This window comes from Calonectris borealis, chromosome 21, assembly GCF_964195595.1.
Source record: "Calonectris borealis chromosome 21, bCalBor7.hap1.2, whole genome shotgun sequence".
Taxonomy (NCBI): Eukaryota; Metazoa; Chordata; class Aves; order Procellariiformes; family Procellariidae; genus Calonectris; species Calonectris borealis.
In genome coordinates this window covers 457,475-480,487 of record NC_134332.1, presented here as the reverse complement: position 1 = coordinate 480,487, position 23,013 = coordinate 457,475, and the positions used below count along the sequence as shown (strand labels likewise).

General features: G+C 64.6%; 3 protein-coding genes across 5 annotated transcripts; 2 read left to right on the top strand and 1 right to left on the bottom strand.

Moving 5' to 3' along the window:
• Positions 1-407: 407 nt before the first annotated feature.
• On the top strand, positions 408-2,008 carry PHPT1 (phosphohistidine phosphatase 1). 3 transcript variants are annotated; one of them, XM_075170181.1, is made up of 3 exons: positions 408-503; positions 986-1,110; positions 1,609-2,008. In XM_075170181.1, the coding sequence occupies exons 1-3, from the start codon at positions 433-435 to the stop codon at positions 1,830-1,832; spliced, it is 420 nt and encodes a 139-aa protein (XP_075026282.1). In that variant the 5' UTR covers positions 408-432; the 3' UTR covers positions 1,833-2,008. The 3 variants fall into 3 exon arrangements, with proteins under 3 accessions (XP_075026282.1, XP_075026281.1, XP_075026280.1); XM_075170180.1 differs by having other exon boundaries at positions 408-583; XM_075170179.1 differs by lacking the exon at positions 986-1,110 and having other exon boundaries at positions 408-583.
• A 4,107-nt stretch (positions 2,009-6,115) lies between these two features.
• MAMDC4 (MAM domain containing 4) lies at positions 6,116-16,603 on the top strand. The gene is given in 29 exon segments (XM_075170963.1): positions 6,116-6,178; positions 6,180-6,324; positions 6,782-6,955; positions 7,170-7,310; positions 7,587-7,732; positions 7,858-7,942; positions 8,195-8,323; positions 8,569-8,715; positions 8,870-8,964; positions 9,277-9,435; positions 10,076-10,160; positions 10,608-10,757; positions 10,924-11,031; positions 11,244-11,375; positions 11,618-11,748; positions 11,877-11,982; positions 12,299-12,415; positions 12,656-12,790; positions 12,905-13,035; positions 13,113-13,329; positions 13,632-13,769; positions 13,878-13,999; positions 14,117-14,207; positions 14,483-14,629; positions 14,934-15,068; positions 15,322-15,449; positions 15,544-15,658; positions 15,793-15,968; positions 16,547-16,603. Coding segments are annotated over 29 exon segments (3,696 nt in total). The 3' UTR covers positions 16,595-16,603.
• A 1,429-nt stretch (positions 16,604-18,032) lies between these two features.
• Positions 18,033-21,722, bottom strand: EDF1 (endothelial differentiation related factor 1). The gene is made up of 5 exons (XM_075170178.1): positions 21,558-21,722; positions 21,353-21,404; positions 19,940-20,100; positions 19,201-19,294; positions 18,033-18,607 (listed from the first exon to the last, which is right to left on the bottom strand). The coding sequence occupies exons 1-5, from the start codon at positions 21,633-21,635 to the stop codon at positions 18,546-18,548; spliced, it is 447 nt and encodes a 148-aa protein (XP_075026279.1). The 5' UTR covers positions 21,636-21,722; the 3' UTR covers positions 18,033-18,545.
• Positions 21,723-23,013: the final 1,291 nt, after the last annotated feature.

Here is a 23,013-nt window from a genome sequence, read left to right as displayed (position 1 = left end):
GCTGGGGGCAATGGCAACACCGGCACCACCACAGCTCTCAGCCACCCCCCTGCTCCCCTGGGGCTGCCTCGCGGCCCTGCCCAGCCCCGGGCTCGGGCAGCACTGGCCGCCCTGCCTGTACCCTGCGTGCTGCCTGCCCACCCGCCCGCAGGCCGGGCGCCCGCGGCCCCGCTCCCGGCCAGGCCCCTCAGCCCGCCGCCGCCTCCACCTTCGGCGGCCCTCGGTGCGGGCGAAGATGCCCGTGCGCTGCGCCCCCCGCTGCGCCCCCCGCCGCGCCCGCGGTCCCCAGGGAGGCGCGGCCCGGGGCCGCCCGCCGGGACCCCCCGCCTCCGGGCAGGGCTCCGCCCCCCGGCTGGGGGCGGGGCCGGGCGCCGCGGGCGCTGGTTGGCCTTTGGGGCGGAAGGGGCGTGGCACGGCGGCGGGGCGGGCGCGATGGCGGCGGCGGCGGCGGCGGCGCTGTCGCGGGTGGCGGACGTGGAGATCGACGGCGGCGGCGTCTTCAAGTACGTGCTGGTGCGCGTGCGCGCGGCCGGCGGGCCCGGGAAGGACGTCGTGCGCGGCCACGGCTGGGCCGAGTACCACGGTGAGGGGCGCGGGGCACCGGCACCGCCGGCCGGGCTCGGGGGTGACGGGCCGGGACAGGCGTGGGGGGGTGGGGTCCCCGGGGATGTCTCGGGGGGGCCCCGTGGGGGGGTCGAGGTCTCCGGTGGGGCTGCGCGTGGGGCTCCATCCCGCCCACCTGTGGGCCCGGCGGTACCGAGGGGAGCGGCCGAGGCTGCCCCACGCCGTGGCCCCCTCCGCGGGCAGCGGCCGGGCCCGGGAGCTGGTGGGGGGCTGTCCCGGGCGGGGGCTGACTGTGGGCGGTGGCTGAGGCAGCGCGTCCCCGTGCCCACCCACGGGGGATCCCCGTGCCCGCCCACGCCCCCTCCGCTCGCCTCCCCCCTCTCCACGCGTGTCCCCGCCCCATGGCTCCCTCCCCCCGCAGCCGACCTCTACGAGCGGACGGCGCAGGAGCTGGCGCAGCAGGGCCTGGGCTGCGAGTGCCTGGGGGGCGGCCGCCTCTCCCACCACCCCGAGGAGAGGAAGATCCACGTCTACGGGTACTCGGTGGTAAGCGAGGCCCCCGGGTGCGGCAGGGTGGGGGGGACCCACCCGTGGACGCGGCTTCTCCCTCCTGATGGCGGCACAAGTGCCCGTGCCAGTCCTGCTGCTCGTGGCCGAACCGGCACTGCATCCCCTCGGGGGCAGAAGGGCCGAGCCGGAGGGCAGCGGCGCTGCCAGGGCAGGCCCAGGGGTGCCCGTGTCCCTCTGCGTGCCCGGGGGAGGGTATCGGTGATACTGGTGCTGGTTTTCCCAGCTCCGGGGTGGCACCGTCTCCCTGCCTGGATGCCGTTGCTGTCTGGCAGCTGGAGCCTGTGGTCTGAGCCACTGCCAAGGAGGGATTGGAGCTGATCGGTCTTCCATAGACACGGGCTCACCGGCATCTTCTGCTGCCGGGGGCTGCTGCCGGAGCACCTGGTTGTGGTGAGCCGCCCCAGGGGCTTGCCGAGTTCTCCCGTGGGTGGTAACTGCCTCGGCGCTACTTCGGGACCCTCTCTCCTCTGCCAGGGCTTTGGGCGAGCAGACCACTCCGTGACTACGGAGAAGCTGAAAGCCGAGTATCCGGACTACGAGATCACCTGGGCAGACGAAGGCTACTGACTCGCTCTGGCTGGGCAGCGGCATCGGCGCCAGCCTGGAGCTGGTGCAGCCAGATCCGGCGTCGGGGCAGTGGCAGCAGGCTCCCCGTGCTCGGCAGCACTCTGGGCTCTCCTGGTTTTTCATTGTGTTGAACTCTCCCGTTCTCCACTGTCACCGGACTTCCCATGCACCGTGGGTGCTCCCCACCTCCCCGGCACAGCACGGCAAAGCCTTGGTGAAGCCGGTGGGCGCTCTGCCCCGGCCTCCCCGGTGGCAAGGGGGTTTGTCCCACATGTGTATGTGAGAATTAAACACGTTGGGGAGCGCAGCTGCTTGTGTGGTCACGCGTTCGTGGCTCCCCTGGGTCTGGGTTGTACCTCCTCACAGTAGGAACGACCTCCTGGGTTTCCAGCCCCTCGTGGAGGGCCTGACCCCAGAGCTGGCAGGGTCTGGGGTGGGGACAGCAGAAGGTGTGTCTGCATTTGCCTTGCGAAGGGCTGAGGCAGATGAGGAGAAAGCGATGGGTTCCCATGCCTGGGGGAGGGAAGGGCAGGGTGGTCCCGTGGGAAGAGCATGGTTTGGAAGAACGTGCCTGTTCCCACCCCGGCAGGTGGTCAGCCTTGAGGTAGAGCATCCTCCTTGACTTCAGCCCTCCGGATGGCCGGACTGGCTCCTGCCCCTCAGTATTTCCCGGGGAGGTCCTCTGCTTGCAATTCCAGTGAGAAGCAGAGTGGGGAGACTGGGAAAAGTTGCTGGAGCCTTCGGTGGCAGGAGAGCCCGAGGGAGATGTGCGGGTCAGGTTGGCCAGGTGGATCACTCGATCGCCATCCCATACAAGGTTGGGGCTGGAGGAACCTCACCTCCCCTGGTCCCAGACACGTTTCACTTGCCAGGCTGCGATCCTGTGTGCTCCTGCCTGCTGCTGCCTCCCTGCCTTCCCCTCTTGCTGTCGGGGGTGTGGGGTACCCGGACAGGAGACGGTTCCTCCGTGCCCAGAGCAGTGCAGGGTTAGCGTGACCTGCTAAAGCTCAGCCCCTGTGCCTGGTGTCCTGCCCTGAACTCAAAAGGTAGATCATGATGGATGGGGATGAGCTTCATGGGCGAGGCTGGGGGTGCAGGGCCCACTGCCTGGCTGGTGGCTCGGGGCTGGAGCTGTGTCTCCTGCACAGGATGGTTCTAAAGCCACCTCCAGCCTTGCAAGCTGGTGGAGGGGGAAGAAAGCTGGGGGCCCAGGTACCCTGAACACGCGTGAGGTTGCACTCTAGAAAAATAGCTCTGCTGTGCCTAGAGCTGACCTTCTGCAAGGTGTTGACCATCTCCTCCGTGCCGGGGTGAATGTCACCCAACGGTCATGCATGCATGGGGTCTAATTCCCTAACACTAGGGCTGCTGAGTGTCAAACCCTGGGCGGGTGGGGGCTGAGTGCGTTCCATTGGTCGCATGGAGGAGCACAGCTTCTCTTTGAGTCACCAAATCACAGAGCTTGGAGGCACCTTGGAGATGGTCTACTCCGGCCCCCTGCCCCAGCAGGGCCAGCTCCAGCAGGTTGCTCAGGGCTGTGGCCAGGTGGGTTTTGGGCATCTCCACGGATGGAGACCCCACAGCAGCCTGGGCAACCTGCTCTGGTTTTGACGACCCTCACAGGAAAAAAGGTTTTTCTTAATCTTAAGTGGTGTTTCATGTTCTTGCTTTGTTCTCATTGTTTCTTGTCCCTTCATGGGGCACTCGCTGCTCAGAAGAGGCTGGGTCCTTCCCTCCGCTCCCTCCTGTCAGGTCTTTATAGACATGGGTGACATCCCCCTGCATCTTCTCCAGACTGAGCAGCTCCAGCTCTCGGTCTCTCCTCGTGGGAAGTCCAGTCCCTTCATCATCGTCACAGCCCCTAGCTGGATCTGCTCCAGTATGCCCACGTCTCTCTCGTGCTGGGGGCCCAGGATCCCCCTGTGTCTCCCCAGAGCAGAGGGGAGGGATCAGACCTGCTGGAGATGCCCTGCCTATGGCACCCAGGAGGCTGGTGGCTGCTTTGCCGGAGGCCAGGACGCTGGCTCGTGGTCAGCTCGGTGCCTGCCAGGTTTCCAGGCAGCAGGGGAAGGGCAGGGCTCCTGCCGGCAGGCACTGCCGGCCCCAGGGTGCCCAGCTCTGGGAGGGCGCAGGGTTGCTGGCCTCTGCCTGTCCCGGCTCACGCTGGGGGAAGGAGCTGAACCCTGCGTTTTACTGCACCTGATGCAATCGCGCTGCAATCTGCTGTCCAAGGCCATCGGCGAGGAGGGGAGAAACCTCCATGCTCAGCCTTCAGCAATGGGGGCCCCTCTCCGGGCACAGGGGCTGCCGGCAGCAGAGGCAGGAGAGCTCCCCTGGGGCAGTGCCAGCCCCTGGGAGCCCTGGCAGCAGCTCCCTGTGCCCAGGTGGGGAAACTGAGGCAGGGGCAGTGGTTGCCATCACCAGGCAGCTCTGGTGGTGCTGTGTGGGGGCTCTGGCTGCCGAGCCGCGCTCCTTCCAGGCTGAACAGCCCTTCCTGGGGCTCTGCCGGGGTTGTTCTCCCCCAGGAGTGACCTGGTTGTGGCCCTAGAGCCGTGCCCCTTCGCCCTGTGGCACTCATGGGCTGGGTGCTGAGATGCTCCTGCCAGGCAGAGTGGTGCTGGCAGGGGTGAGGGCATCTCTGGGTCCCCAGGGCCAGGGGCTGTCTGCTGGGGAAGAGGGTACAGGCTGGGGAGAGGCAGCCATGAGCCTGGGGAAGGAGCGCTGCAGGCAGCCTGCCAGGCTCTGCGCTGGCCTGGGCACCCTCCCAAAGCGGCTGCCGCACAGACCGCACGTGGCAGCGGGAGCACAGGCTGCTCTGCCCAGAGCAGGCAGGCTGAGCCCCCCCCTCCTGCCTGCCATCAGCGGGTGCCAGGGGACTGCCCCGGCGAGCTCCTGGGGCTGGGCTGTGCTGGAGCCCCAGCTCAGCTGGGTGCTGGGGCAGGCTGCTCCTCCTGTGCGTCCTCCTGCCTGTCCCTGCCTCCTCTCTCAGCCTCTCCCAAGTCTCCAGACAGCCAGAGTTTTGTTCTGAATTCAGAGCCCCAACATTTTTATAGCTAAATCCCCCCAGTCCTGTGGATCCCTGCCTGCTGCGGCTCACTGTTGCCCAGGTGCATCGTGACCCACTTAAACCTTCCCTGCCTTGGGGGTCGCTCCTTGCACCCCATTTCCACTGCCCCCCAGCACAGCTGCCCTCCCTGGCCAGGGTGCACCCCACTGCCAGCCCATGCCCTGCACCCAAACCTGTGCCTTGCACCCAAAGGCTCTCCCACTGCTCCTTGTGCTCAGGAGTGTTTCTCCCTGTGGTTAGACATGATACAGCCCAGGCAGCTGGCACGGCATGGGCCCCACGCCCCTGGCAGAGGTGCCAGCTTCTGCAGGGCTGGCAGCATCACCGGCTCGGCAGGAAGAGGTGTCCTTTTCCCTCCCCGAGCCGGTATGTGCCACCGGACCATGCGAGCTGGCCCCGTCCTGGGCAGAGCGGCACCCAGCATCTCAGCACAGATGCCAAAGGGGGGCTGAAGAAGAGGGGTTCGGTGGGGAAAAGCATCTGAAGGTCTCCTGGGGACGCACAGCTGCCAGTTTGCTGCCTGTGATGCTGGCAGCGGTGCCGGGCGGCAGGACCGTGGGTGACCTGTCCCAGCCCGGCAAACCGCCTCGCCATAAACCCCGCTGCCGGGGCTGGGAAACCGATAACGGCAGGGCTGAAGTCCAACGCGGGGCAGGTCCCAGGGAGCAGATTCCAGCCCTGGGCTCACGGCGTGGCCTCCCCTGCCAGTCCTGTGCCTCTCCCCGCTCTGTTTTCCCCTCGCAGTGGCCTGGAGGCCGAGATGGCCGGGCAGGCGGTGCTCGCCCTCCTGCTGCTGCTGGGTGAGCTCTCTGCTGACACGGGGGTCGCGCTGTGGGGAGGGAAGGGGCCGCGGCGCTGGCTGCTCCCGCTCCGTCCCTCCCCGGCGTGGGGTCCCATGGGGATCGCTGCTTCCCCAAACTCTGGGGCGACTGCGCAGCTCTGGGGGGGCCAGGGCAGATACAACCCAGCAAAACCCTCCCCTGGGCTCCGCTGGTGAAGGTCAGACAGGGATTCCCCAGGGAAGTGAGCGCCGGAGCTGCCAGCACCAGGCTGGCTATTGCTGATGGCTTTGCTTAGGAAAATTTCCAAATTTTCCAGTTTCCCCCAAAACTGGGGCTGAGACTCGGAGCAGGGGTGTGATATACCAGGCTGGAGGGTCAATGCTCCAGCCCCAGCAGGCTCTGGCACCCTGAGGGCGTGCAGGAGCAGGGCTGGTGGTGGGAGACAGCAAAGTGGAAGGTGTGGGAAATGTGGGGCACTGGGGCAGTGGTGGGGGGTCCCGTCCAAGGGACGATGCCGCTGAGAGCTCAGCGTTCCCCCCAGCAGGGTCCTGAACTGTCCAGACAAATGTCACCTGCAGGCCACGTGTGCCCTCTGTCACCTGCCGCGGGCACCGTGCCCAGATCCTCGTGGGGTTTTCAGCCCCATTGTCTCTCCCGTAGCCAGGACCGTCCTCCCCGGCGGGTCCACGGTCGCCAACAGCTGCAGCAGCGCAGCTGAGCGGCTCTGCGACTTCATCTGCCACTGCAGCGACTGCTCCGACGAGAACCAGTGTGGTGGGTGCCCAGCCCCGCCGATCCCCCACCCCCCCCCAGCCCCACTCCCAGGCCCTGCTCCTGGGGCGAGCAGGCAATGGAGCTGGGTGAACCGTGGGTGCGGGTCCCTGCGGTGGGTAAGGACCCCAGGGTGGGTGCAGGACCCTGGGGTGGGTGCTGGTGCCGAGGGTGGGTGCAGGACCCCGTCATGAGTGAAGGTCCCCCAGGTATGCGCAGGTCCCCGGAGTGGGTGCAGGTCCCTGAAGTGGGCATATGTCCCCGGGCTGGGTGGGTCACCTGGGTGGGTGTAGGTCCCCCGGGTGGGTGTAGGTCCCCCGGATGGGTGCAGGACCCCAGAGTGGGTGCAGGTCTACTCAGGTGGGTACAAGTCCTCCAGCTGGGCACAGGTCCCCAGGGTGGGTGCAGGTCCCCAGGGCGGACCCAGCCCTGCGCTGACACCCTGTCTGCCCACCCTCAGGGTACCTGCGGGGCTCGGCCGCGCTGGGCACCCCCTTCACCTGCGATTTCGAGGAAGGCGACTGTGGCTGGCAGGACGTGAGCACCTCAGCTTACAGATGGGTGCGGGGCCGGGCCAGCCTGGCCGCGTGGGGCATGGGGCCCCACTCAGACCACACCGTGGGCACCGACCTGGGTAAGCGGGAGCTGCTTGGCTGCTGAGCAGGCTCCCAGCTCCCGGCTCCCGCAGCACCGCACCTCTGGGCCATGGGTGCCCTGAAGCCAGGGTGCTGGGACACCCCTCCTTGTAGGGACGGAGCAGACCCATGGTGGGGCAGGAGCTGTGCCGGCTGCGGCTCTGTGCCATCCCGTGGGGCTGCAGCCCCCACTCTGCTCTCTGCCCTCCCCAGGGTGGTTCATGGTTACTGTGTCCCCCCCGGCAAAGACCGTGGCCACGGCCTGGCTCCGGTCACCAGTGATGCGGGAAGCAGCCGCCACGTGCGAGATCACGGCCTGGTACCACCTCTCGGGAAGCGGTGAGGGTGCCCACAGCGGGCAGGGACGGGCCTTGGGTACTGGGCACAGGGAAGCGACGATGGGGGACAGAGGGGAGGGAGGGGACCATCTGCCCCCATGGCAGGGACAGAGCCACTGGCACCTCCAGATGGGTCCTTGCCATCCCGCTTGCCTCTTCCATGCTCCGCCAGCAGAGCTGGTGGGACCCAGGGGTCTCATCTCTGGTCCCCAGGGCTGGTGGGGCTCGGTTCGTCCCCGTGGGTACCCTGGGATGCCCAGTGCCGAGGATCATGTTTTGGGGCTCCCCACAGGGCTCAACCAGACGGAGCAGCCGGTGCTGCGCCTGGCCATGGCGCACAGGGACGAGGTGGTGGGGCTGTGGCAGAGCCCCAAGCACGGAGGCGAGGGCTGGCACCAGCTGGTTGCGTATCCGGGCCGGATCGTGGAGCAGTTCCAGGTGAGACAGGGCCGTGTCGGTACCCGGGCACCATCCCCACGAGCTGGGGCCGGAGGAGCTGGGTGATGCACAGGGAGCTGAGGGTGTCTGGGCAGCTCGTGCCATCCCCGTCCTCTTGTCGGCAGCTCATCTTCTCCCTGACACAACCGCCCGCGTGCGGGGCCGAGCTGGCGCTCGATGACATCATCTTCAGGAACTGCGGCTTGCAGGGTGAGTCCCGCATCTGCTGGGATGAGTCGTGAGCCGGGATCCCCAGGGAAATCGGTTTGGGCTTTGCACCCCAGGGGAGCTCTCCCGCTGCCTGCTGTGTCTTGGGGGCACCTTGCCCTGGCCAGGGCATGGGGTGGGTAGTGAAAGCCTGTCCCTCAAGCAAGCCAGGGAGGGATGAAGGGGGAGCCCAGCACACGTGCCAAGGTCCCTGCGGGGCCAGCCATGTGCTGATGGCGTGTCCCACCACCCCAGAGCCCGGGCAACAGGTCTGCGGGGCGGAGGAGAGCCGCTGCGGCCGGGGCTCCTGCCTGGCGCGGCACCGCTTCTGCGACGGCACCGACGACTGCGGGGATGGCTCGGATGAGGACACAACGCAGTGCAGTGAGCATCCCTGCCCCCGAGGAGGGGGTCCTGCCCACCGCTCCCTGACCGCACGGACGGGCTGAGGGTCTGCCCTGGCAGGGCAAAGCCGGGCCATGGGGCACGGCAGGGTTCACGCCAGCTGTGCCCCATGGCTCTGTGGCCAGAGGGGTAAAATCACCCCAAGGGTTTTGTGGAGGGGTCAGCCCATCACAGGGTCCTCCCTGGGTCCCTGCGTCACTCTGCTCTCCTCTCCCTCCCTGCAGAGTTCTTCACCCTCTGCTCCTTTGAGCAAGGTCTCTGCAGCTGGAAGGTGGAGGTGGGGCAGCCGACGTGGGAGAGGAACACGAGTCTGAATCTGGGGACCGCGTACAGCACCCCCACCCGGGACCACAGCAATAACAGCAGGACAGGTATGTGGCCGGGCACTGGCACCCCAGGGGAGTCCCACCCGGGTCCCCGGGGCATCACTGGCCCCGGAGCCTGGGCTCGGCTTAAGGCTATGCCAGGAAAACAGCATCTTGCACCCGCAAGCACCACTCAGCTCTTTCCCGGTGCCTCCCGCAGGTTTTTTCCTCCACGTGGGCAGTGCCTCGTCCGCGGGGGCCAGTGGCACGGCACGGCTCAGCAGTCCCACTTTCCAAGCCACCAACTCCTGCTCCGTGAGTCATGTCTGGGATCCCGCATCACAGCCCGTGTGGGCACGGTGGTGGTGGGTGCCGGGGTCCTCAGCCGTGGGGACCCCCACCTGGGGCTGGGACTGCGATTGGCCCTTTGCTGGGGATGGGCAGCGGGTTTTTGGGGTGGTTTGGGTGGTTTGGTGGCATCTCTGGTGCCCGTTGGGAGCACTGAGCTCCTCCAGTCCCGCCTTTGTGAGCATCCCGTGGGGCGGCAGCCACACCATGGGATGCAGGGGGGCTGCGTGCCCCTGCCCTGAGGCTTTGGTTCTCACTCGCCCCCCTCCCCCTCCCCAGCTCGTGCTGTACTGCCACATCCACGGCTCTGCCACTAGCAGCCTCAGCATCTCCTATGAGACCAACTCCACCAAGCACCTGGTGAGGGAAAGGATGGGGGACCTGGGCAGCTGCTGGGTCCGGGAGAGAGTGGACTTCAACGTGACGGAGAGCTTCAAGGTCGGCCGGCGCTGTGCTGGGGCAAGCTGGGCTGCCTGTGGGGTGAAGGGCACAGGGCCACCCCCAGTACGCACCCATGGGAGCAGGGGTAGGGGTTGAACCGGGAACGGACACCAGAGCTGAGTCTCCTGGTGCTAACATATGCCACCCTTGTATCCCTGTGCCCACACCTCCAAATCCCCCTACCAGCCCCCCCAGCCCAGTGACTAGCCCACTGGAAAGGGGAGCGGGGGAGCTGTCTTCATCCACCCCATGTCACCCTATGCCTTCCCACTGTCCTGTCTGCTGTCCCCCATGGCCACCCACACAACCCGACCCCCTCCCAGCTGGCCCTGGAGGGCATCCCAATGGCATCCTGAGGGCACCCAGACAGCACCCCTGGGCAGCCGCCGGGGCAGCACCATCACCCCAAGCCCACTGTGGCCCTGCCTGCCCCACCCCATGCACCCCTTCCAGCCACAGCATCACCCCTGCTCCCGCTGAGCCCTTCCTGGGGGAAGCGCGTGTTCTCCGATCACAGGAGCTGGGTTCCCCCATCCTGCAGCTCCTCGGTGTCCCCCCTCTGCCCCACACCATCATCCCTCACTCCACGCTGCGCAAGACCCTGTGTTGATGTTGCCGGTGCGGTGCTTCCCTGCAGGTGCTGATCGAGGGGGTGGCCGGTGGCGCGGGCACCGTGGCCATCGATGACCTGATCCTGTCTCCAGGCTGCGTGCAGGAGGAGGGTGAGCCGAGGGCCACTGTCCCCCACCCCTGCTTCAGCATGGGCAGCGGTCCCCAGGTGTCTTGTGCCCATGGCACCATCCCTAAAGGACCCACCGCAGGGTCTGCCTGTCCCTCTGCTCATCACGGTGACCATCCTGGGCGCAGCATGGCAAGCACTTGCCCTGGGACCCACAGCCCAAGTTGCCTTGCGTCCTTGTCCTGCAGCTGTGACGCTCAATCCCCTCTGCCAAAACCTCCTGCCCGAGCCATCTCACACAGGCAGCTGTCATCACCCCCCCGTCCCCTTTGTCTGGTGGCAGCAGACAATGCAGGGCAGGGATGGGGCTGGGGGAAATGGAGAGCCAGGGAGACGGTCATGGTCGGGGGACCGCGGCTTGAAGGGGTGACGCCGATGATGCTGCCGATGGCTCACCACTGCTCTCCCTCCCGGGGTGTTTCGCCACCAGAGAAGCCTTCGACCGTGCTGCCGAGCCGGGCGGCTGCCGGTCCCTGCGCGGCTGAGGAGGTGGCCTGCGGCAGTGGGGGCTGCATCAGCGCAGAGCTGGCCTGCGACTTTGCCGAGACGTGCGCCGACGGCTCTGACGAGAAGCACTGCGGTGAGAGCCACGGGCGGGCAGCTGGCTCCCCAGTAGCCAAGTGGCGAAGGGGACCAGGGCAGGGTGACCCGGGCACCCCTTGGCTGGCACGGCCAGGGGATGTGGGTGCCCGCACAGTCTCCAGGAAACATGGTGGCCTGGCAGGGCTGAGCTCGGGCTTTTGCAGGAGCCACCACCTTCGAGGCAGGGGCTGGGGGCTGGCACGATGTCAGCGTGGGGCAGCTGCGCTGGGGCGTGCAGAGGGCCACCGAGCCTGCCGACACCGTCCTCACAGGTGAGGCCATTCCCACCGCCGAGACGATGCTCTTTGGTCCCCAGCACTGTGGGGGCTCCCAGGGTGCAGGGACCCCCTGCTCCCGCCCGGCCGGGGTGGGTGGGTGCCACTACAGGAAGGGTGGGGTGATGCCCTGGCAGGGTGCTGGGCTGGGGGTGCTGCCAGGGATGCGGGGCCCCTACCCCAACTTCTCAGGGTGTTTCCTTGCCCAGGGGCTTTCCTGGCCCTCCAGGCAGGAGAAGGACAAATGGTGGCTGCTGCGAAGGCACGCACGCCTCTGCTGGGCCCCTCCGGCCCCGCCTGCGCCATGGAGATGAGCTACCGCATCCACAGCAGCCCCCGAGGTAATTCCCCTGCCCGGCCCAGGCACAGGGCAGGGTCCCCCGCCCCCTGCCTGCCCTTGCTGCCTCTCCCAGCCCCGCTCTGCCCCCTCACATCATCCTGGAGCCAGGATCCTCTCCCCATCCCCATTCCTGTCCCCTGTGGCTGTGGGGTGGGTGGGTGCCGGGGCCCCGGGGGGCTCCCAGGATGCAACCGGGGGCTGCTGGTCCCTGCAGCCTCCTCACCCACCGCCTCTCACGCCCAGGCTTCCTCGCCGTCACCATCGCGGATCACACCACTCGCACCACCCACCTGGCCTGGCACATGTTGGGGCATGGCAGCACAGCCGGGGGACGTGTCCGTGTCCCACTCGGGGAGAGGACACGGCCCTTCCAGGTGTGCCCGGTGGCACAGGGACCAGCCAGGGTGGCTGCTGGCAGGGCAGTGCCGGTGCCACCAGGTACCCCAGGGCTCGCCGGTGCCACCAGCTACCCTGGGGCTCACTGCTGCCACGCCACCCCCAGGTTGAGCTGCTGGGGCTGGTGGATCTGCAGGACTCAGCGAGTGCCGCCGTTGACAACGTGACGTTCGTGCAGTGCCACCCCAACGTGGTGCCACCGGGGGCCGCGGGTACAGCCAGGGGCTTGTGGCCAGGGCGGGCGGCCGCGGGCAGGAGGGGACCCCGGGTCCCACCACCTGCAGAGATGGATGTTTCTCCCATGGGGGCTGCCTGGTGACTGTCACCCTTTCCCCAGCCCAGGGATAGTACCAGGGTGCGGAAGCCCTGGGGCTGGGGCCAAACACGCATCCTGTTCCAGGCACCTGCATGCGGTGAACTCAGGGAGTGGGGGGGGGGAGCAGAGGGACAGGGATGTTTTTGCGGACCTCTTTGCTCTTGGGGTGCCTTATCCCCCTTCCCTCGCCACGGTCGCCTCTCTCCGGCCAGAGCTGTCCTGCAACTTCGAGAGGGGCATGTGCGGCTGGTACCAGGATCAGTCCAGCGACTTCAAATGGATCCGCGGCACAGGGCAGGGGCAGGGCTCCGACCACACCACTGGCTCGGGTAAGGGGCTGGCTCCTCTCCTGGGGACCCCAGGCAGCCCAGGGGACCCCACAGCCTCCTGTCCCCAGGGCCAGGACATGCCCTGCACACTCCAAGCAGCCCCCATGCCCGCGGGATGAGTTCAGCCCTGGGGCAGCCCAGGGGGGAACCCGGATCCAAGACTGGAGTGCGGGTGATGCGGGCACAGCTCGGAGCACCCATGTTCGTGTCCCCTGCACCCTGGCTGTCCCCAACACTCAGGCTACTTCTTGGCCGTGGACCCCTCTGCACCATGGAGCCGTGGGCAGCGGGCACAGCTCGTCACCTACCACCAGGAGCCTGCGGCTGCCCCACGCTGCCTCTCCTTCTGGTACCGCCTGGCCGGCCCGCAGATTGGTACGCAGCCCCATGGCATCCTCCCGGGGATGCCCCAGCCGGGCTCCGCTCCCCTGGGGACAGCGGGGTCCCTGAGGGGCACAGGACAACTGCCCAATGCTCCCCTCTGCCCAGGCACCCTGAACCTCAAGCTGCGGCTGGAGGGAGTGGAGGAGACAGTGCTGTGGACCCGGCGGGGCACCCACGGCAGCATCTGGCACCGGGGACGGGCGACGCTGCCTGCCACGGGCCGGCAGCGGTACCGGGTAAGGGCCGGGTGCCCCCCGTGCCACCAGATGCTGGCGGGGCACGGGGCCATCTGACACTGCTGCCTTGGTGGCAGGTGGCCTTCGAGGCCCTGCGGGACGGGTTCCTGGGGGACATGGCGCTGGACGACCTGGCGCTGACAGCGGGGCCCTGCGGGGCCGAGCTCTTCTGCTCCTTCGAGGCGGACGCTTGCTCACTGGCAGCCAGCGGGCAGCGCACCTGGCTGCGGCAGAGCAATGGCACCGGCACCACCGCTGGCCCCCTGGCCGACCACACCACCGGCACCGCCACAGGTACTGGGGCCACGGCTTCGCGGGGCTCTGGTGGAGTCCTGCTGCCTGCTCTGAGTGTCCTGCCTGCCTTCCCTGCCCTCCCTGCCTGCACTGAGCACCCTGCCCGCCCTCCCTGCCTGCCCTGCCTGTCCGCCCTGTGTCCTGCCTGCCCTGCCCAGGATGTGCACAGGGCACCACTGTACGGGGCTCCCCACCCTGGGGGGCTCCCCAACCTGGGGGGGCCCCCCAGCCCCAGCAGTCCCCTGGTGCCCTCCCTAGCAGGGCCGAGTGGGGGTCATGGCATGGGGGCTTCTCTCCCCCAGGCCATTATATGGTGGTGAGCACGGGCAGGGGCTCCCTGCCTGCGGGGCATGCAGCTGCCCTCACCTCCCAGCTCTACCAGCCCTCCGCGCCCGCCCAGTGCCTGGCCTTCTGGTACCAGCTGAGTGCCGGGACCCCAGGTGAGCGCCGTGACCCCCCTGCGAGGCCTCCGGGGGCACCTCCGCATGGGTGGGGGTGCCGCACAGCACAGCCCCGAACCCCACCTCCATGGTGGATGCCCTGGGCAGGCTCCCTCGGCGTCTTTGTGGAGCAGAGCGGGGTGCGGAGGAAGGTGATGGGCGTGAGCGCCGTGGAGGGGGACGCCTGGCACCGTGGCCACGTCACTGTCCGGCCAAATGGGGACTGGCAGGTGAGACGGGGCAGGGTTCTGGGGGCCTCGCAGCGGGGAGGGGGACAGGCTGGGGGTGACAAGGGGTGCATGGTGGCTGCCAGCCTCAGAGTGCCGCGCTGCCCACCCCTCCGGCAGGTGATATTCGAGGCGGTGGGAGCTGGGGGCCACCATGGGTTCATCGCGCTGGATGACCTGCACGTGTCGGATGGAGCCTGCGCCGAGCCAGGTGAGAGCCCGCGCTGCGGGGGCACCATGGACTGGTCGGGGGAGATGGGCACCCCCCGGGGGCACGCCACCGTGGGGATGGGGACAGCCCATCCCAGCCATCATGGCTCTGCTGTGGCCACCGGGCTCCTGCCCTGAGCTTGGCCTGGCCCAAAGCTGAGGGCAGTGGGGAGGGCGCTGGGGGCTGCCCCCCCAGATGCCCCATCTCCCACCGGGCAGTGCAGGGCAGTGGGTGCCTGCAGTGCTGGGTGCATCACAGCCCTCCTTTCCTCCCAGCGTCCTGTGACTTTGAGCAGGACACATGCGGCTGGAGCAGCCCCTCGGATCCCCGCCTGCACGGCTTCGCCTGGGGCTGGAAGAGTGGGGTCCACCTTGCCAAGTACCCTGGCCCCGAGCAGGATCACACCCTGGGCACAAAGAATGGTAGGAGACACCCATCCCTCCCAGGACACCCTGGCACGGCCAGAGGGAGGAAGAGGAGCTGGGAATGGACAGGGTCACCCATGAATATCCCTCCCCTCCCGTGTGTCCCAGAGGGCCTGGCTCCACAGCATCGCTGTCCTCTCCACGCCTGAGAGGGACGGCTCGGTCCCAAAGGCAGTGAGGAGTGGGGCTGGGGGGGGTGCAATCCTCTGGGCACCCCTCTGGGCATTTTGAGGGGGAGCAGGACACACGGGATGGGCTGCAGAACTGGGGGACACCCTGCGCTTTGTTCCTGCCCATCCAGGTCACTACGTGCACTTTGACACCAGCGTGCTGGGCCCGGGGGGCACCACTGCCCGTCTGGAGAGCCAGCACCTGCCTGCTGCTGCCGACTCCTGCCTATGGTTCTGGTACCACATGGACATCCCGGAGCACCTCTGTAAGCACTGCAGGTGCAGGGAGGAGGTGCTGTCCCTGGGTGTAATGAGCCCACGATGGGAGTTGGGGGCTCGGTCAGGGGGTCCTTCCCACCCCCAGGACCGTGGACGCTGTTTCAGCTCCGGCTGGGCGGTGGGGATGGTCTGTTCCCACTGGGTGCTGCCATCCCAGGGGAGGATGGCACGGCCGGGATGGCCCCTGGGGGCTCCGGGCAGCCGTTGATGGCGGGGCGCCTGTCCCTCTCCACACTGCAGCCAGCGGGGAGCTGCGGGTGATGCTGCACGGTGCATCGGGGCAGCGAACGGTGTGGAGCGCGGAGGGGCACCGGAGCCGGGGCTGGCGGGGTGGCGTGGTGCCCGTGCAGAGCCCCAGTGAGTTCCAGGTGAGCGGGGCCACCCTGGGGTGCACGGTGTCCTCTGGGGGTGTGGGGTGCCCTCCCCGTGCATCACCCCCCCAGATCCCATCTTCACTCACAGATCATCTTTGAGATCACCACGCGGAGGTGGCCGATGGAGGGGACGGTGGCGCTGGACGACATCGTGTACAGCGCTGGGGGGGGCTGCCATTCCAGCCCGGAGATGCCAGTGGAAGGTGTGGGGCTGGTTCTGGCTGCGACCTGACAAAGATCAACCCGGCACTGCTCGGGGTGCTGGCGCTGAGGCTGGGGCTGGAGGTAGCTCTCCTGGGCGGTGGGTTGAGCCTGGCAGCATCTCCTCTCCCTGCAGAGAAATCCTCCGGCAGCTTTGTGGCAGAGGTGGTGCTCAGTCTTCTCCTGGCCATCATCGTCCTGGTGTTGGTGGCCGCTGGAGGCTGGTACTGGCTGAAGCGGCGAGGGCTGGCGAGCAGGACACCGGCAGAGAGTAGTGCTCCCCAGGGCTTCGACAACATCACTTTTCGAGATGTGAGGACAGGGGGGAAGGGCTCTCCCGCTTGCCCCAAACCGCATCAAAACAGCATTTTCCTAAAAGCTCAGCAAACCCCGGCAGGCTCCCCCTCAGCCCGCACTCTGCCAACACGTCAGGGGGTGCAAAGGGCTCTGCCTGTTATCTGGTTGCCGGCAAACGAGTAACCCCGAGCTGCAGGACTGACCTAGAAATGCTGCTGCTGCCATCAGGCAGTTGCTCCAGAAAGAGCTGAGGCTGCTCCCCTCCTCCCAGAGCCCTGCAGGGAGCGGGTCACGCAAACATTGCTCATCCTCTTCAAGCCAGCTACTTAAAAGCGTGAGAGGCAGCTTAAGCTACAGTTTCCTTTGAGGGGTTTGGTGCCACGCAGTCCCCAGCAGAGGCACCAGCCCCAGGACTGACCCCAAAAGAGGACGTGGAGCCCCCCGGGTGTGCTGAGGGGTTTGGTTCCTCTGCTGGGGTCATGGTGTGCCAGCACGCGGGTTCTCCCCTCTGCTGCCCGGAAGAAGTCCTTGTATTTCGAATTAGACACAGCCTACGCTTACCGTGACCAATTCCCGTTCACCTTTCTTTACAGGACAAGGTCATTATACCTCCAGTGCCAAAAGAGGGGGATGAGGATTGAAATAATAAGCCAGCAGCAGGGAGCAGCCTACTCAGGCCTGTGAAGCACACGCAGGGCAGAGCATTCCTCGCGCAAGACCTCACAATCCAGCAACTGCCTCCGGCATCCGACGTCGGGCAGCAGGGAGCTGCCGAGGGTGCTCACCCCGGGGTGCAGAGGGTGCCGCTGCCTCCGCTACCTCCAAGCTCTCGGGGAAAGCCTTGTTGTCTTTTCTAACATGAACTTTCTGCACCAAGACATAGGGATGTGCCCATGCTTTGACAGGCGCAGTCAGCAGCCGTTCTCGTCCGAGCAGGGTCCTGGCCGTGGAAGGGGGCGAAGTGCACAGTCCTGGCCCCTCCGGGGCTGGGCACATCAGCGGGTGCTGCCTGGGGCACGAGCCCCTTCCCACACCCAGGATTAAGCACAAGAGCTCCCAGGGCACAGAGCCACCATGGGGAAGAAGCCCAGCGCTTCTGCTGGTTTTGGAGGGGAGGCTTGGGGAGGGTGGAGAGGTGGCTGGGAGGGCAGGGAGCAGAGCAAGGGGCACCATGCAGCACACCCGAGGGCAGAGAGCAGCCCTAACTCCGCTGTATGGGTGCCCACCTACTGCAGGACTGCCCACGCGCCTTTCAAGGGCTCTTGATAATTTGCATTTAAACGTCGTTGGGAAAAGAAAAATGTTCCGGAGGTGCAGGCTGATCTCGGGGCCCAGGGACCCACACCTGCACCCAAGGCCACCCTAAGCCCAGGACCCTCTCTTCCCCGCCAGCTTCCAAAACTTAATACTGTGCAACCCCTAAGCAGCCCATGGCCAAAGCTGCCACCCAAGTACAACAGCAGACAGACCGGTTCAGGCTCTGCGCCGTGAGCCGCCCATTAGGGATCCTGCTCTCCTCAACCCTCCCGAGTCGTCCGGAGGGGACCGGGGCATCCTGCTTTCCCAGTTTGTGGCCGAAGCCTGTTTTCCCTCTCGCCCTGCCGCAGCAAGTCTCCCTTCAGCTCCGTCCCACTGGGGTTATGGCACAGTCACATCGAGCACCATCCCTACAGCTCCCCCAGCCCACTGCCCCGGCAGCGACCTGCAGGAACGAGCCCCCGGCAAAGCTGTGCTTGTGCGAGCTGGGTAAGGGCGGAGGTGAGAGGTAAGGAGGGCTCTGGCTTCACAGAAATGCCTGACTGAGCATCCATCTTGCTCTGTAGAACTCCAGAGACTCCACTCACCTCCACAAGATAAAACCGGTATTGACTTCATCTCTGGGCTGCAAGCCAAAGCTGCAGTCCTCACTGACAGGGAAAGGAGCAGAGCAGCCAGGAAGGCTGTGACAGCACTGGCCGTTACCCCAGACGCTCCAGGTAGTCCCACAAATTATGCTTTCAGAAGGAAGAGGGTGCTGCAGCTCCAGTCACACCCAACCACAAAAATTTACTACCAGCTGGTAAACATGCAGCAACCACCTTGTGCAACTGAAGGGTATCAAACTTTATTATAGATCTCTTTAAAACAGGCTGGAAGGAACAAACAAAAATGTCATTGTGATGCAGTGACTGAGTCATCATTTCAAATGCAGACACTGATCAACCCCCAACTCTCCCAAATTATTTATATATAATATATCCCACCCATCCCCCAAATTGTTCCAAGTAAATGATCACATATCAGACCACCTCAAGTGTCTTAACATTAGCTGCTTCTAAACACCAAGACGCACATGTTTTCTGGCAAATCAGATGTGGGGTTTTTTGGGGTTTAGTTCCTCAATCTCTGGAAAGGAGGAAGGAAAAACAAAATCAGGAAAATCGCTTCTTTAAGGTTGCCTTTTTACAGCAGGTACAGATTCGGCAGATTTCCCCCCCAAAGCAAGTCTGAAACCCTCTTGTTCAGCTTGGCAATACGAAGAGAGATTCTGGTGGTTAAGGAGAACCAGCCAGACGAGATCAGTCTGAACAAACTGATTTCGAGGCTTTGTTGTCATTTCCCTTTGGGGCCGGTTTCCAGTGGTTTTCCAATATCCTTCCCACGCAGTTTAAGGCCTGGAATAAGACAAAGGAGACAACCACCATCAGCTGCCATCAGCACTCAATCATTCACCTGGTGACTTCATTTCCTCAAATTTTTGCTACAAGGAAGAGAACATCCAAAAAAGAGGGCAGGAGAATCAGAGTTAGGGAGAATCCTACTTTAGTTTCCAGGAGCACCAGACTAGTTTCAGACAAAGCTCCAATTCTTGCTTGTGCACCAACTATTTTCCTAGAAAATGGTATCTGAACTGGCCTAGGAGAGTTACATCAACACTAGTGGCTGCAAGATACTTTCCCCAAGCATATCAGGCCTTCGTGGGTCTCAGCATCTTGTCGATTTTGGGGGGGACAGCACACAGGGGTGGTCCCCAGGGCATGGCCCCACGCATGAAGATGTAGAACACAGGAGAACAAGAGCTCTGAGTTCTGGTTTCAGTCCGCAGATCCAAGTTTTATCAGAACACGGCTTAATGACACCGCACCCACAACAACCTACAGCCAGCAACTGTTCCTGACGTGGGAAACAGAACGAACTTAAACTAAAACCACCCTCCTAGGCACTGAAAACATTATCGTTGTTTTTGAAGTCTCCTTTCTTAACTTACCAATGGCTCTTTCAATCTTGCCCATAACTTGGTTATTGGGGATTGCTCTTCCTGATTCGTAGTCAGCAATAACTTGTGGTTTTTCATTGATTTTCTAAAAAGAGAGGATGCGTCTCAAACACTGGCTCCGTACACAGCAAACACGCAGCACCGACCCCCCAGTACTCACACAGGTAAGTAACAGCCTCTAATTATGCCAGGACCAGAAAACAAAGTGCTACTTCCAGGCTTACTCCATCACCATTATCGCCTCCCTCCACTGTTTGAGTGTCACAGTGATGGTGACACCCATCCTGGACAGACTTCTGCTTCCCTCAGCCTCCCAGGAGGAGCAGTAACACTACACATTGCTGTTCCTTAAGACAGCAGTGAGCTTCAGCAGTGGGCTGCATCAGGCCCAGATGGTACAAAAAAACCTCACGTCGGTGCTGAGTTGATCGGAGGAGAGGCGGGGGGGAGGGAAAAAGCCTCCTACCAGCTCACCAGCCGCGGCAAAGCTCTGTCTCCAAGCAGGCGTTCAAGGGCTGCACAGAAACCCCTAAAACATTTCCTACACAACTAACGTTGCCTGGAGATCAGATATCAGAGAGGTTGTGTTCACCAAACTTCCTGCTCATGATACCACCCCACTGCAGCTGCCCAAGAGGGGACAGGAAAAGTGTCCACCTTTGCCCCGAGGTGCCTAAACCTGCCTCAGGAGAGCGGGCGCAGAGGCCAGCGGCGCCCGGGCCATACTCACTGTGGCCAAGTCCTTCTGCGTCATGCCCTTGCTCTGTCGGCCCTGCTGGATCACTTTGCCCACCTCCAGGGGAACTCTGTCATGGTGCAGCTCCTCTGTTTCTCGGTCGAGCTTGGCCGTGTTCTTTGTAATAAAGTGTTGTTTGTTTTGGCCTGCTGCCCCTATCATTCAAAGCAAGAACAACAACAAAAAAACACCCAAGGACAAACAAAACAAGGCTCAGAGCTGCATCAAAAAGTATCACAGCATTTTTTCTAAGCACTCAGCTGCCCAGGATCCCAGGGAGCTTTCAAGATTTCAACACGCAACAGCAGCAGATCTCAACCAGATCCTGCCCACTGCAGGTCAGCGAATATGTTATCTTAATCCTGCTAATGCTGATGTCTAAACGCAGCCATGCAGAGCCCTCCCCCTTCTTTACTTCACATCTGAGCTTCACTCCAGATACGCAAGATTTTGCTATTGCTCGGGGATTTAATATTCCAGCTTCACTCCAGACACATGTTTGTGCTACAGTGGCATGGGGCCATGTATTTGAACTTGTGCCCTGTTTGCTCAGGTGTAAGGCAGCATGAATAAGTGGCTTTTAATCAATTTTCTGATGCCTTTTATAAGTAAACTCTAACTCTACTTAGCTTTGCTGAAAGCCTGAGGTTCAAAAACACGCTATTTGTTTTGTCTCATTTTGGTTACAGTATTTAAGTAATAGTTTGAATCCTTTCTCTCACGTTAGTCTCTGACATTCAGTCTCTTGATAAAGCTGACTAAACCTCGTTCAAGGATCACCTATTATTTATTTCCAAGCATCATAATCTCATCCCTGCAGTGACAGAACCTGAGAATTTACATCGGATGGGAAACAGGGAATTTTTAAAGAGCAACTCCACAGGAAGATAAGCAGTCACTGAAATCCTTAAGCGTCTGTCATCAACAAGAGAAATAAGCTGCAAAAATTAAGTTTTGTGATCATGAAGGCTTTTCCAAGAGCTTTGGAGCCTCAAGAATACTAATGTTCTTGCTGACGTTTTTATTTATATTCGCTCTGACACCAGACACTAGCCTGAGCTCAGCTCTGGGCAACCAGAAACTCGAAGCTGGCTACAGGGAGCGCTCCCCGCTTCCCCGGGGTGCTGCCCACCCTCCCCGGGGGGCCTGGCGGTTGTCAGGTCTATGCGGCCCCCAGTTAGGGCGACCTTTGGCTTAGCTGGGGGTGCTGCCTTCTGCCCCCCCTCTTCCAGGCGACCGCCTTCGAGAGCGACTCGGTGGGGCGGGCCGCGGGGGCAGGCCTGACACTGGGCGGGGGGCCCACGCACCACACCGTTACCGGGGAACAGCGCCTGTCGGGCCGGGCTCCCCGGGCCTCCCCCCCTGCCGCCGCAGGCTGTCTGGGGAGTCAGGCGCCGGGATACCCACACTTCTTGGAGGTCTCCACGTCCTCTCCGCGCCGCTGGGCCGCCAGGATCGCCTGGGGAGAGCAAAGGTGCCGACGTGAGCCGCCCCGTCAGCATCAGCCGGGCCTCGGCCGCAGGCTCGCCTGGGCCTCGGCCGCTACTGCCGCTACCCGCCGCAGGCTCGACCGGGCCGCTCCACCGCTCCCCATCGCGTGTCACCCGCTGACCTGCTTGGACTTGGCCTGGGCCGCGCTGGGGCCCTTCTTGCGCAGCACCGTGACCGTGTCCCAGTCGCTCTCCGCCATGGCACCGAAAACCGGCCCCGCCCGCCGCCGCGCGCTACTGCCCGGGGCCGCGCCCGCCGCTCAGAGGGCACACCCCCACCGCCCGCCCCCTGGGCGGTGGGGCCGGCCGCCGCGCCCGCCGATAGGGCGGCGCGCACGCCCTTCAGGAAAGGCGTCCTCTCATTAGCGGGGAGAGGCGCGATGGCAGCGGGCGGGGCCTCGGGGTCCTCAATGGACTTTGGCATAAGAGCGACCCTGGTGTGACGCAGTTGCTCGTAATAGGCACAGACACCTAGCAATCAGCCCGCTCCCTATCCGATTGGCTAGTGTACACTCCAGGCTGGAGGCGGGCGGGCACGCGCCTGTGCACTGAGAGGCTACTGTCACTGCCAATAACCCGGTGCCCAGAAGGGATTGGCTTAGTCCGCGGCGCTGTCAGAATCGCTGACCAATAGCCGCGCCAGGCTGGGCAGAGCCGGGCATGCGCCGTGGCGGCAGGGAAGGGCTGCGGTGGCTGCCTCCGCTCGCCCGGCCCGGCCCGGCCCTGCCCTGCCCTGCCCTGCCCGCCCGCTCCCCGCGGCCTCGGCCGCCCGCATCGGTTCCTGGACGCCCCCGGGAGGCCGTGGCCGGGTGCTGAAGACCCGCCCGGGCGGCAGCCGGCGGGGGAGTACGGCGGGGGAGCTTCCCGCCTGCCCCGTGCCTCAGCGCAGGGCGGGGGGGCGGATTTCCACTCCCCGCGTGCGGATAAGGCGGGTGTTTTCTGGAAGGTCCTTCCTGCCGCCGGAGGAGGCCCGAGGCCGTGCCCGGGGGTTCCCTTCGGGCCTCTCGCAAGGCGGAGCAGGAGGAGTCCCGCTCCCCGGGCAGCCCCGGCCCCGGGCACAGCGCTTCGGCCGCTTGACGGAAAAAGCCACCGGTTTGTGTCCGTTTCGCAGGAAACCTGCGTAAGGCCGTGGGTGAGAGGAAGGCGCTGCCTCCGGAGGGCGGCAGCGTCCCTGCTCTTTCAGCTGGGAGACAGTGAAACCCCTCAGCCCTGAAGCACCCGGCAAGTTCTGCAGTAAAGGCAGGAGAACCCGAACCTCTCGCTCCCGTCGTTTCTGAAATAAGGGCGCGGGAGGCAGGACGGGAGTTAAAAATCCTCGGCGGGGTTTTTGCCGGCAGCGGCTGGCTTCCAGGGCGCGGGTGATCCGGGCGTTGCTGAGAAATCGGGTGCCCTGAGAGCGCGGGGGTTTCCCCTCCGCGCAGTCGGTCTGTGGCTTCTGTCACTGCGACGCGCTTGGCCCCGGCTGCCTGGGAGACCTGGGAGAGAGCAGCTTTGGGGCGAGGAAGCGGAACGTTAATGAGGTGCGTTGCTCTGCGTCGCCAGCCTCGCTCCTCCGGCCCTGCGGTGGCAACCGGGGTG